We start from the raw sequence: 14,081 nt of genomic DNA on the forward strand, positions 1-14,081 counted from the left end.
CACCAAATATTGTTTTGAATTTATCAATCAATTAGTCAATCAAACTTCATTTGACACACAAACGCACACATACACACACAAACTCTCACTTGTAAAGCATAGTGAGTCCATTATGTACTCCCGAGCCCTTTAACATCACAACAAAATCCCTTACCTTAACCTATAACACTAACCTAAACCAATTCTAATCCTAACCCTAGAATAGAATAGATCTATATTGTCCACCCAGGTGGAGAATTGTCATCTCACCAGTTACAGACAACAAATCAACCCTGATTACACTAAAAATAAGACCTAAACGCAAAATAAAATAATTTTCAATAATAGTACATTTTAAAATGTGAGTAAAAAGTAGAGCACTTGAGGGTTGGTCATTCAAACACCTTTGGCCAAGGGGACACAGTAAAATCAACTATACTAAAAGTGTAATATAGTAAATCTATGGGTATTTTCAGACCTTGGATAATAGTTTTCTATACACTAAACACTAAAATCTCTCTGACAAATTATGTTTTCCAATAAATTTAAATAGATTAAAAAACAAACAAACAAAAAAAAGATAAAACACACTCACACAAGTAACAACACTCCTCTGGTGGTGTATGGACTTTATTGGCATACATACATATTACAGTCTTACAGTCTCTGCACTTCTAATGGAATACAGAGGTTTCGATTGAATCTAGTAATGCAACTTTCACGCAGCCATCTATCAGGGATAGAGACACAAAACAGTTTACTGCTAAACGTCGGCAAAAGCGCTCTCGTTCTCACACTGCCGCGTGGCATATTAGCCTTTGTGCAGGCAAAGGTAAGAGACCCATACTGTTTGCAGGTCTAAGGCACTGATTATTAATGTCAAACCTCCCAATTCAGACAAAAGGATTTGAACAAACAAAAACATTTAGCAAACTAAACTACTCTCAGCATCACACACAATCTCTCTCTCTCACACACTCACACACACACACACACACACACACACACATACACACAAGCACTTTATATGCACCCAGTAATGATGCGTCGAAGCTACTTTAGTTTAGAGTGAGGCTAGTCCTGCTGTTAGAGTGATTTTGAAAGCACAGGTATAGTGTTGTTGCTGGGTCCAGAGTAATGTGTTACCCGGAGATTTTTGTACATCATTCAAACACAGATATCATCATGACTTTGGTTTCAATTTTCGCCCATGCTATGTTCAGATCAGGTCTCACCTGGGCTGCAGATTTTCTGCCCCCACCCTGAACGTTGGACCAATAATGTCTCATAAACGTACGACACAGAGAGAAAAATAGCCTGACTGAAGAGCACCGGGGAGACTTGCTCGAGCATAACATGGGAACAAGATGAGTTCCAACTCCAATCAATAACATACTGTACATAGAAGCAAAGGTTTCTGCAGGAAAAAAAAAAAAAAGATTACTCTAGCACTAAGATACAAAACAAAGTTCAGGCTTGTGATAAACTAAAGCCCAGGAGAGACAGACGGAAGTGCATCGGTCACGTGGTGGCCTAATGTGTCAGTTCTAAATGGCAACAAAATCGTTAAAAAAAAGAAGCACTAGTAGCTTTACCCTCTCATCCCATCTTCTACACCCAACCTCCTGACCATAAAACCTCTGAGGACGCTGGGAAATGTGCTGCACCAGGTGTCAAGAAGCCCAGCAAACAGCTGGATTCTCCGAGGCTCCTGACCTCAACACCTCTCTCAAAACAGTGGCTTCCACATTCCAAACCAGTGACAACGTGACAGTTTTTGTTTTAGGATAACTGTAAAAAATATAAGAATTGTCGTTAAAAAATAGCCCTGCTGCTAGTGTGCGGGCACAGTAATACAATCGAACATGACAGTACGTGAAGACAAGGGGAATCCAAAATAATACTCCTCGATGGCCCCTGAATCTAAACAAACATCAGAAACACTTAAAAACATTTAAAAAATGTAAAATGAACAAAGCAGAGAAACATGAACAAGTCAGTTTATCAACAACAAATGGCCACAAGGTAAATCAAGTATAGAAGAAGGGTGAAGGTGTGCATCCTCTTCCTCATCGTGTCTTTATTTAGGCCTCCTTTGTGCTCGCCTTCATCTTCTCAACTGTTTCCTGTATTTAAAAAAAAAAAAAAAACAGATGTATTGTTTCATTTAACATTGTGAATAAATAACGATACACACATATGTTTGACTGCACATCATTATGAGGCTTTAACCCAAGGCTATTCAACTTAAGGCCTGGGGGCCAGAACCGACCCTTCAAGCAATTTGGACCAGCCCATGGCCCATTAACCCATAAATAATGAATGAATTATTAAAAAGCCAATAAGTAGCTTCGCCTATTTCTGTCACTTTGCGACACTTTGCAACAATTTGCGTCCCTTTTTGGCAAATACTAGTACAGCTGTAATTGTAGGCAGCCTATGTATGTACCAGAATATTTTGCACTCAGAGCCAACTGTAGCAGTTGTACCTGAATATTATTGGTTCTGTTACTTATATTTCTGCAAAAATAGCCTATTGTGGCCATTGCACCTTAATGTTGTTTATATTGTTACCTCTAATTTTGTAAGAGCCAATTGTGACTGTTATACCCAAATGTTGGCGGTACTGTAACTGTAACCTTTTTGCACTATACGCAAATTGTATTGTACCTGAATGTTGGTGGTTTTGTTACCTTTTTTGCACAAAACTAGCAGCCATTTCAACAAATAAGTGCTACATTTGTATCTATTTGTATCCATTTACTGTACATGCAACATGAAATAGTAGTACAGGGTTTGACCGGTCTACTGGCTGGACAGCCTTCAGAAAAGCTGGCCCACCGGAAATATTAGTTGAATAACCCTGTTTTAAGAATTTATAAAGCATTGAAGCCAGGTCCTCAAAGACCATAGCACAAACCTGGTCATGATAAATGTCTCTTATCAGTTGGCCGTCTACATGACCCTGCCGACTCAGCCGTGGCCTCCAGCCAGAGTCCTAAAGCTAACCTGTGAGCTTCATGATCTCATACTCGCCTATTAGCAAGCACACTTACTCTCTCCGACACATGTATACTGTGTAGATATTCTAAGACGGTGTTTCCCACCATTTAACTTAAAAACAAGTGATAATGTTATGATTGTATAAATTGAGGCCCCACACTTCCCATGTATAGTTACAAAAAAGAGGAAACAATACACATCTGAAATAATGTGCTAAGAAGCTAAGAATAACTAAGAGCAACACATTTCCTGTGGATATTTTAAGTTATCTGGTGGTATTTTTACACTCTACTTCAGGAGCATGTTCTTTTCTGTATGATGTAAAACTCCATGCAGCCTGGTGCTCTGAGAATTGTTCTTTTTTTTTACTTCACACATTTGTAAGTCATTCAGCTGGAAACCCTGAAGTTAATTTGTATTTCCCTTAAAAAATACAAAAAAATAAAATGATTACACCCTTAAAATCCAAATGGTTTCATGGCCTCCTGTACCTTTGTATCTAGGACAGTTGATTTTTTTTCTTCTTTCTAGGTTGTAGAATTCCAGGATGAAGCCTGCCTATGTCAGCTGGGATTGGCTCCAGCAGCCCTGCCACCCTCACATGGAGGATAAAGTGTTGGACAACATCTGTATGTATGGATGTTCTAGACTGTCTTCTAGAAGAGACAGTAGTGATTGTCCTGGTTGCACTGATGGACAATCACTATTGTTTGCCCAGGGAGACAACACCATATACTGTGCTGCAGTATATAGTGACAGTCGACAGCATCACACACATACATTATACAGTATTTTAAGACAGTTACAGACAGAAATTGATTCTGTAATATTAATGTCTTAGAGACTGTATATGAATTACAAATTACTACTAAATTATTCATCTTTTCTTTGTTCATTTCTAGAACACTGGCAGCATTTGTCCTTGATGTTCTAACTATGATACTGAGCTCCCCCTTTTTTGTGTATCATTGTCATTATATACAAGTTCTTCACTAATGTTGCATTGTAATGAAATCACAATTTCCATCAAAAATCAATGCCACGAGCAGCTGATTCTAGTAGAAGAGATTCTCATAAATGTGAGAACTGGCTCAGGTTACGGTGACTGCATTCTAAGTGTTTAGAATTAACACACACACATTTGTCGTAGCACCATATGGAAACAAAAAAAGCTTCACATAATTTGTTTAACACATAAAAATTACTATTTCCCAAGACACATAGACCAACTTCATCATGTAATAATGTTCAGCAGTTTACCTTACTTTTTTATATGTATATACTTTTTAAAGGTGCATTGTGTAATAAATCTAAAGCAACTGGCCATAAAATCCTCCTAATATGTCACAGAGACTCAGGAATAATGTTCATATAACAAACTGAACTCACCAACAACAACAGTACAGACAAAATATTTGCATTAAAAAAAATATTTTGCAGACTGCAAATCATGTTTATGTTTTGAAATCATGTTTTGGCATGTGGCGCCACCTACCGCCGTCTACCGATCATTGCAGTCAGTAGAGTCTCAGCTGCCGAGCAACCAAGGGTTGCCAGTTAGGTCAGAAAACGAAACCTAATAGACCTCTGTATTTTTAATTTGAATGTAGTAACTGTTTTTGGCCACATTCTTACATATGGCACCTTTAAATAATAGTTTTGATGCCTCCTTGCTGCCATGGAGCACATTTCCAGAAACCCAAACAGTGAAAGGTTCTTAATCTGTGAATATTCCTTTTAAGAATACTTAAAAATACTGGAAAGCAAACATGACGACACATCTAGTCTCTATTTGACAGTTTTTATCGACCTAATTTAGAGAAAACATTCCTACACAGTATTTCACAGCTTTTGATTTGTTGCTTTACAATTTCATGCCAAGAACCATAAAGCTGCAGATAGAACGACTCACATAAAAATCTACAAGTTCTTATTCCTCGGGGGGATTGTATTGTTGCCGACTGAGCAGTTTGATTTAAACGCAGCTCAAATGATCCTTAAAACAAACATGCAGACGTTGTAAGAGAAGAGGGCGGTGATGGAGCTTTGAAATATGGTACACATTAAATATTAACACACTCCTGATGGGCATGTGATGCGGTTAATACATTTTATCCATCTGTTTAAATTGTAGTGTGTTCTAGTTCGGGGCTGGGTAATAATAAGAAAGCATATTGTGATATGCTTTTCTACAAGAAATGCAGACAAATTGTCCCTCAGGAATAATAACGATATCATGTCTTTTGATAGAACTATGATTAATTATTAGATTTATTTCCAGATTGCAAAGACAGACCTGGTGCTTGTTGAGCTCAGCCACGCGAAGGTTCCACTCCTCCTCAGTCATCTCTGCTCCAGCATCTGTGGACTCATCCACAGCCGCGATTTTGTCTGGACAGATAATAAATAACATGTGTGTGACTTGATTAGAACATTAAAATAATTGGAAAACGGACTGAAAACAATCTCCAGTACTCAGACTGACCAGCACAGGTCATGGCAGTGCAGACCCAGTTGCCGCACGCACAGACACAGCGGTTACACTCCACTTGGGTCTCTGCTCCGTCCTCATACGTCTCGTCCTCCAAGGCACATTCTGCAGAAAAAAACAGACGAGAAATCATTTAGCCGAGATCACAAATAAGAAAAACGCCGTCGCAAAGTGAAAACAGACATTTAGGGCCAATTCCAATTCCTATCTTAACCCTCAAGCTCAACTGGCCCTCAAAACCAAGTGTTGAGGGTTATTTTGTCACTTAGAAATGGGACACCCCTTAAATGCAGATACGTCTTCAGAATGTAGGGGGCAGAATAACGCGAAAGCTGCGTCCAGTCTGTCAATTCCAAAAAAGAAGAAGAAGAACACATTTACGTCACAATTATTTATTACGATCCGTTTGTCAGTCAAGTTTTTAGGTTGTCAGTTAGTTATAAGATGATACTCATACAAATACCACAACCACAGACATATTCAGCTGACAGTTACCACACACCACGGCTTATTGAAAAGTAAACCATAGCAAACGATCGCTTGTCCGCACCGGCCGGCTATTGACAAAAGATCGTAAAATAAAAATAAATGTTACGCAACAATTACGTCAGTAATCCATAATATGCGCCTAAACTAAGATAATACAATGGTTTTCATCATTTTTATATCTCTATTAACAAAGAAAATACTTAATTTGTAGCATACTCGTTTCGCTGCTTTTGGCTCCATCTTTGTTATGGCAAAACACGCAATGCATTCTGGGTAGCCCTTGCTCCCAAGGGTGGTCTCGGAAAATCTCAATATTGAGGGCGATACAGCCCTTAAACTTGCCCCTCAACTTAGTTTTTCTGAGAATCGAGACAGCACTTGAACTAGCGGGAGCGCACATTTTTGAGATTGAGGGTGAGGCAGGAATTGGAATTCACCCTTATCCTCCAGTGGCTTCATGTAAAAGCCACATTACTCGCTTGCTGACACTTAGAAGACTTAATAATGAAAAGTCAGCAACAACTGCCAACTCTGACAAAAAGCGTGAGTCCAAGAAGCCATTTTAAATGCTTTAACATCATTCTATTTAAAGCTCCAGGTTTGATGTAGTCATGATTGCTCTGAGTCGGCTTGTTCTTAAATGCAGCACAGATCCAGAGCCTGTCTGTAAACAAAGTGACAATAAAATGACTGAACTGAACATGTAGTGAATATCAGTTTTCCTCTGACATTGGAGTGCCACAGAACCCAGTGAACCTTATCCCACTTTATCTCAGATACGTTAACATCTGATGTCAAACTCCTTAAGACAAGAGCGAGGCTCATTTCCACAATTCAACTGAGTGTCAGGACTGCTCTATATCTGCATTCATTTTTGCATTATTATGATATATCGCTTGAAGCTCACTCTTCTCTGGTGGATTGAAGCCAGGTTTCAGGCAGTTAAGGAACTCATCGAAGCTCAGCTTCCAGTCTGCGTTGTCATCAGAAAGCTCGATGAGGGCATCGACGCACAGGCTCCTGTAAAACACAAGCACATACACAAAAACGCAATAAACATCACCTTGTGCACACACAGAGACTAATACACTACAAAAATAATCAAGTTCTCTAAATAATAAATTGCTCGTTGTGTTTTGGTAAACGGAGCACAGCATTGGCTCCCACACTGGCCTAAATTGAGTTCAATGACTTACAGCACATACCTTAAAATAGCACCACAGGTCAAAGATAAGGTGATACGTGATAATGTAAACAACACACAATTCACAGCCACAAAGGCACTAACCTGAGCAGCTTGTTGCTCTCCTGGTCAGCGTAAGACTGCATCTCCACCACTGAGTCATTGTGCTGGATGAATTTGAGGAGCTCTGTCGAGTCCAGCTGAGAATCTCCATTGTCATAAGACTGCAGACACAAAAGAGGCACAAGAGTCACCTTCGTGGAGAGCAGTGACTCAGCTTACATGGGCCACACGGCTGGAGGTCAAATTGTCTCAAGGCGTACAGGACTGCGGCAAAAGTTTGGGAACCGCCGACGACGAGCATACAACATGCTGAAACTGAGCTTTCACTGATTCCTGATGCAATTATTAGATAAATAAGCAGATTTTTCCAGTGGTGACCTGAATAGCTCACTTTGTACAATATGGGACATTAAAAATAGAAATGAAGCAGAAATAGTCATCGGACGACAGAATAAATTAAATATAGTATTTTTTTTTCTGCACGTCCTTGACATGAATGTGTATTCAGTGTTGCTGCTGAACTGACAATAGAGCTGCTGTTTGCTTTATTAATCCAATATGCAATATATACCACGCAAGGGGGTCGCAAAAACTGTATTCTGTTCCCATGGAAACAGAATCTGCAAATATTCTATTACATATCACAGGGAAATTTATATTAATTTAAAACAGCAGATGTGACAATGATGTGATTTGGAGTTTAGTATGTTGTGTACAGTGGACAAGGTTAAATTATTATGCTCATATTACTCTTTACATATATATATATACATACATATATATATATATATATATATATATATATATATATATATATATATATATATATATATATATATATACATATATGTTTTGTGACATTTTCTGGCAGTAGTGTTGGTGGCATCACTAAAAATGTTTTGTAGAACATGTACACTAACGTTCAAAAGTTTGGGGTCACCTATACAATTTGTTTGTATTTTCCATCAAAAGTTGCACGTTTATTCATCAAAAGTGTTGCAAAATGAATAGAAAATATAGTGAAGACATGGACAAGATTAGAAATAATGATTTTTATTCTAAATAATAGCCTTCTAACGTGATTAGCAAACACAATGTACCATTAGAACATTGGAGAGATGGTTGCTGGAAATTGGCCTCTATACACCTATGTACATATTCCATTAAAAACCATACGTTTGCAGCTAGAATAGTTGTTTACCACATTAACAATGTATAGAGTGTATTTCTGATTCATTTAATGTTATATGTATATGTATATATACATTATATGTATATAATGTATATATAAAAAAGTGTTTTTCCTTCAAAAATAAGGACATTTCTAAGTGGCCCCAAACTTTTGAAGGGTAGTGTTAGTAGTAGTTTACTATCAGCATCAGTATCACTGCCTTGTAACATTTTCTGGTAGTAGTGTTGGTGCAATCTTCAGATCACTAAAGAGCCATGTAGCATTTTTTGTAGAAGACGTAGGAGTTGAAAGATTAAGATCAAGTATATCTTCAAAATGTGGAGGAAACTGAAGATGGTGTGGAAATAAATACTGGGCTGAGGGGGCAGATAGACAGCTGCATAATAATGTGCGCATGGTGTTGTGTTTCCGCCCACAGCAGAGACAAGAAGCCCACCTTGAAGTATCTGAGCAGGATGTCAGAGAAGTTGGATCCTTTGACAAACCAGCCGTCTGGGACAACCTCAGTCTGCAGCCACTGGATCACACGACTCCTCAGCTCATTGCGGTCGCCGGCGTAGCATACCACTGCAGGGTGGGGACAGCATATTCATACGTCAACACCGTCAATGAATAATCCAAATAATAAAATCTATCTTATCTGAACTCACTGTCCTTTTGTGAGTCAGTGTCAGTATGACAATGCATTATTGATTATTGAGCAGATACGAGAGCCAATTCTGAAAACCCAAGGCTGACAAATAACCATATGCAGGCATCTCCTAAATCCAGACATCACTTTCATTCAAAGATTTATAAAACAAAAAAACTAGGTTATCACTTCCAGTTCCCACCACAGCATTATTGTGTCTGTGTATGTGTCACACAAACTCACCTGGGCTGGCAGCTGCCTGCTCAGTCTTCTTTTCTAAAAGAAATAAGAAAAAATACAACATTTGAGGCAAACTGACTCCACAGTGTTGACTTAATCTGTCTGTAAATGTGAACAACATCTGCCTGCAGATTTAGCAGGTGACTTACTAAAGGCACCAGTGTGTGCAGTGCTGATTTTGGCCGCGTTTATATGTTTAGATAAGAAACACAAGAGACAGGCACACATATCGAACAGCGACTGCAAAAGTTCAGCTGAACAAAGCTAAACCTGGTTGTGACTGAGCACTCGTCCAAAGGTCTGCGAAGATGAGGCAGCACACAGATAACTATTGCTCTTGATTACACTCTTCTGCCATTGCTGTGATCAATGTTCAGGCCAGCGAGGACACATCTTCAACATCTTCGAGAGAGAGCAGTTGAGATAAGCTCGCATTAGATGCATCGATATGATAGGGTCAAGGCGAGGATAGCAAACGGAATTGCTGACTGTCTCAGTCAGGCTAAATTATATGGCTTAGTGTCAACTCGATCACCTTGCATATAGGTGATAACATGAAAAAAATTATGTTATCAGGACTTGTGTTAGATGAGCCAAATGCCATCCCATGTAAAGTGGAGCAAACCGAACCCCTTCAGAATTTGAGATTCTTAGTTTGAAAAATGGCTGCATTATGGTAGGAAATCATCTAAGGACATATTAATCTGCTGATGACACTTGTGTGATACGACTGGTGACGGTGGGTCAGTTGCTGTCGTTTACCCTGGCAGTGTCCATCGTGGGCCACCTGGATCTTCAAGCCGGTCAGACAAGCATCTCTGTGGAGCTCACAATGATTCCTGTAGGTCTTAGCATTGCTGCCACACACTGACCTCTTGTGGGGCTTACAGGCCTGAAAAGAGAGATACAACATTTGATTTCATGAGTCCTGCCTGTTTGTTCTTTACAGCAGGGGTCTCAAACTGGTGGCCCCCAAATCAATTGCATGCAGCCCACCAATTAATATCAACTTATGATGACTTTAGAGCTGAAACAATTAATCAATTAATTGATTGAATTCATCAACTTTTTTGATAATTAATCGGTTTTAAGGTTTTTTTCATGATTAAAACAAGATTTCTGATTGTTTTAGCTCCTTGAATGTGAATATTTTCTTTGTTTCTTTGCTCCATATAACAAATGAATCATTAAAACTGAATCATTTTGGTTTGTGGACAAAACAAGACATTAGAGAACATCGTCATTTCCAGGTTTGACAAACATCATTGGTTGCAGCTCTAAATGAGCTATTTCTGTATGTATTTAATTACTATGTTATGTTACCATGTTACCATGTTACCATGTTACTATGTTTACTATGTAATGTTAAATTATGTGAAACATCATCATAAATATTATTATTTTCATGTCTTTTTCTCAAAAAGTTGGCCTTTTTTTTAACTTCACCGGCCCCTTACTGACCAAACTAGACACTCAGTGGCCCCCAGGTCATTTGAGTTTGAGACCCCTGCTCTACAGTGATAACACACTTCGTGATCAAACTGGGTTGTAATTACTGCACATCACTAGATTTGATCAAAATAACCACACAGAAAACGAGGAATAAGTGATTCTTTGCTGCTGTGCTGCAAAGCCGTATAGACCATAATACTCACCTCTATGCACAGACAGCTGGGCTCTCCCTTCTCAGTGACAGCACATTCCCTGCCGGCCCCACAGAACACGTTGGCACACACTTTGCTCTTGCTCTGCAGCTCCTGGGGTAAAAAAAACAAAAACAAATCACAAACGGTGTTGCTGATTTTGAAATATAACTGGTTTCTACTGGTTTTGGACACAGGGTGGCACTGTTGCTCCCGTTTTAAAACCAGGGTGATCCTTACAGCTGAGCAATACATACCAATTATACTCTTTCATACAGAATTCCAATAGTATGACGTATCCAAATATTTTATTTTACAGTTTCACATTAAACCACATAGTGTGATCATATGTGGTCCTGTGAGACGAGTGGACACGCTTTACTGAAACTCGCTGATTGACCACACATTTTCATGAAATTCAATCCACAAATGTCACCTTCTTCAAGGTTTGATGACATTTCCCCACTAGGTGGCGCTACACAAAGACTTTCAACTAAAACCCCAAATATGTTGAATTTAATTAGCAATAACTTTGAGGTGACTCACTTGCATTTCCCAACATTTCAGCCTTTGTACAAAAACAGGCAGGCAGCATGTAAGCACTCTCCAAAAGCAATGTCAATGATTCATTCAGAAAATGTGTCTTTTTAAAGCAAGCAATTTGAACGATTGTGCTCTCTAAATGCCTCCTCGTCATGGATTCGTCTCTGCGTTTTATACCGAGTTCATGTTTCGACGTGCGCTCTGTTACGGAGGTCCCTGATGATGCATTTACAGTATGTTTGCCAGTCGTCGCCATGACAGCTAATGAAGTGACAGAGCGTACTCCACCTAGAAAAGAAGTGGAATAGTGGAGCCATTGTCTTTTTAAATCTAGATAATGGTGCACATTAGAAAACTGAATGACAACGGTAAATTCTATCTGTGTGTATGAGAGAGAGAGAGGGACAGAGAGCTGCTGGCAAAACAGAATAAGCTCTTTCTTTTTTTTTACATTAGAACCAAACCCTTTCATTCCCTAGGGTTATAAAATTCATCTATTCACTCTCATTTCTCCTTGTTCACAAATCCGAGGCCGTGTCTTGGTGTGGTCAAGGACCATTATCATTATCATCATCCTTTATTTAAGACATAGAAGGGCCATTTATCACTGTCGTCCCTGCAAAATTATATATATATATATATATATATATATATAACACATTATTATCGTTAAATTATACAGTGTATGAAACGGAGTTCGCCATAGAAAAACATCAGGCAAACATTCACTGTCAATACACGCGCAAACATTCACCCTCAAATATGTTTGAATTGAAAAAAAGGATCACCTTGTCCAGTTTTGCATGTTTTTATCTGTTATTCCACTTTTGATAACATGTATTTAAAAGAAAGCTTTTGGATTTCAGTGGTAATGCAGCAGTTTTCAAGGTAATCCTGAGAAGATGATCCGTGGGCAATTAGACCAGGCAGATATTCTAGTAAATTGGCATATAGTGCTTCTGTAAATGAATTGTATGCAGTGTTGTTCTCTTCTGTTTGCCAAAGACTGTCATCCATCTTTGTGGATGATCCCCAGTGCAGTGGACTTGCCAAAAAATTTGCTCACGGGAACTACAAAACCAGCCAATCACAAGATGCCAAGCGGAGCTCCAAGAGCAGCTTTTACGGCCCTTTTTTTTACCTCCTCCTTTTCTGTCAGTGTTTGTATATGTGTGACTTTATTTGTGTGTATATGTGTGTGTGTGTGTGTGGGTACAGGGTGCTTCCACATCTGGAGTCTGAGCTGTGTTTTCCTTTGTGTTCATTCCCAGGCCTTGCAAAATCTTTTTCTCCACCCTGTTTTTCCAGACTCCCCTCCTCTGCCCTATAAGCTGCCATTTCCTGTAAGACTGAAGCAGAAAGTTGAACCCCCTGATATGATGGCACGTGAGTTGGCTTCAGGGCCTCTGTGGCTGTTTGTGAGTCCAGGGTCTGGTATGTAGGTTAAAATGGAGGTGGATACTCACGGCCAAGCACTGAAAAGCTCACCGATGACTGAGAGGGTGGCAATCACGTGTTTAGCAGCTTTAATTCAGAACTGAGAGAGGGGATTTTTGGTCGCAGTAGTATGCATACATTAGATTAGACACTCCGAAGCTGAGGTCATGGAAAATCTTCAAAGCAATCCCTGTGGCCTTCAGCATATTGGACAATCCAGTTTGTTAGACACAGATGGGCCAGAGAGGAATGTTGAAACCTGTAACAAACCTCCAGTGAGAACATGAATAATGGATGGGCACCTTACATGAGTCTAGTATAAACGAAGGGCTCCACACAAGCAACAGAGGATCCGTGACATTTAGTTAATGAATACAGAGGCATGGGGCTTCTTTTTTTTCCCTTACAGCTGATTCAAGTGGATTGTTGCTATGGTGAGAACATGTGCAGGCTTCCTGTGTTAAGATCACAGACGTGTCAATCAAATGAGGCAAAACAGAACCAAGTGTCATTATGGCATCACAGGCAGAGGTTATGATTGACACAGCAATACAACACACAAGAGTACAGACAACAACAAACAAAGCAGCAGTAAGAAGCCAGAGAAGTGTCACAGAAAATCAAGAGGTGTCGCCCGTCCACCTTATGAGATCATAAATCATGACTGCATTTAGCCTGGAGCCTTTGTTCGAGAGTGAGCAGACATTCAACATGATAACGGTTTTGATCACAATTCAGGTGGTGTGATTTACTTACATGCAAAAAATCCCCATGTGAATATACAATCATTCTGGTTTCTGATGATTTGAATCAGTAACTAAAATCTGAATCTAATTCTTTCCACATTTGACTAATAGCAATTAAATATAGGTTTGCCATTAAACTCCTTGCTTTTAGTTTCATGACAAAACAAATTCCGCCCTAAGATCAGTTTGTTAAATAAGGAGCAAAGGCCAGCAGATGCTGAGCATAAAAGACTGGAAACGGGGACAAACAACAGTTTTCTGTAATGACTCAAAACCGGAGCCGATGACCCGAATACTGGCTCTTTTCCAAACTAACAAAATCCATCTATCAGCATATCTGAGGTTCAATACCATCATTAACCCAATCACCACGGGAAAAGCCATTAGGAAAAAAGGCACAATGTCAGCAAAATAACAACAACAACACAGTGTGTATGCGTG

The 14,081-nt window shown here is 39.2% G+C and overlaps 1 protein-coding gene across 1 annotated transcript in view; it reads right to left on the bottom strand.

Moving 5' to 3' along the window:
* Window positions 1-600: 600 nt before the first annotated feature.
* The window catches only part of LOC310943411 (follistatin-related protein 1-like), a 28,829-nt gene continuing 15,348 nt past the window's right edge, over window positions 601-14,081 (bottom strand). Inside the window, exons 3-11 of the mRNA XM_083908971.1 lie at window positions 10,927-11,028; window positions 10,034-10,163; window positions 9,275-9,307; window positions 8,837-8,967; window positions 7,251-7,369; window positions 6,870-6,982; window positions 5,468-5,578; window positions 5,279-5,373; window positions 601-2,105 (exon numbers count right to left, since the gene is read on the bottom strand). Coding sequence (XP_083765097.1) covers window positions 2,064-2,105; window positions 5,279-5,373; window positions 5,468-5,578; window positions 6,870-6,982; window positions 7,251-7,369; window positions 8,837-8,967; window positions 9,275-9,307; window positions 10,034-10,163; window positions 10,927-11,028 — 876 coding nt within the window. The 3' untranslated portion in view covers window positions 601-2,063. The remainder of the gene's footprint in view (window positions 2,106-5,278; window positions 5,374-5,467; window positions 5,579-6,869; window positions 6,983-7,250; window positions 7,370-8,836; window positions 8,968-9,274; window positions 9,308-10,033; window positions 10,164-10,926; window positions 11,029-14,081) is intronic.

This window comes from Microchirus variegatus, assembly GCF_963457635.1.
Source record: "Microchirus variegatus genome assembly, chromosome: 22".
In the NCBI taxonomy this organism is placed as follows: Eukaryota; Metazoa; Chordata; class Actinopteri; order Pleuronectiformes; family Soleidae; genus Microchirus; species Microchirus variegatus.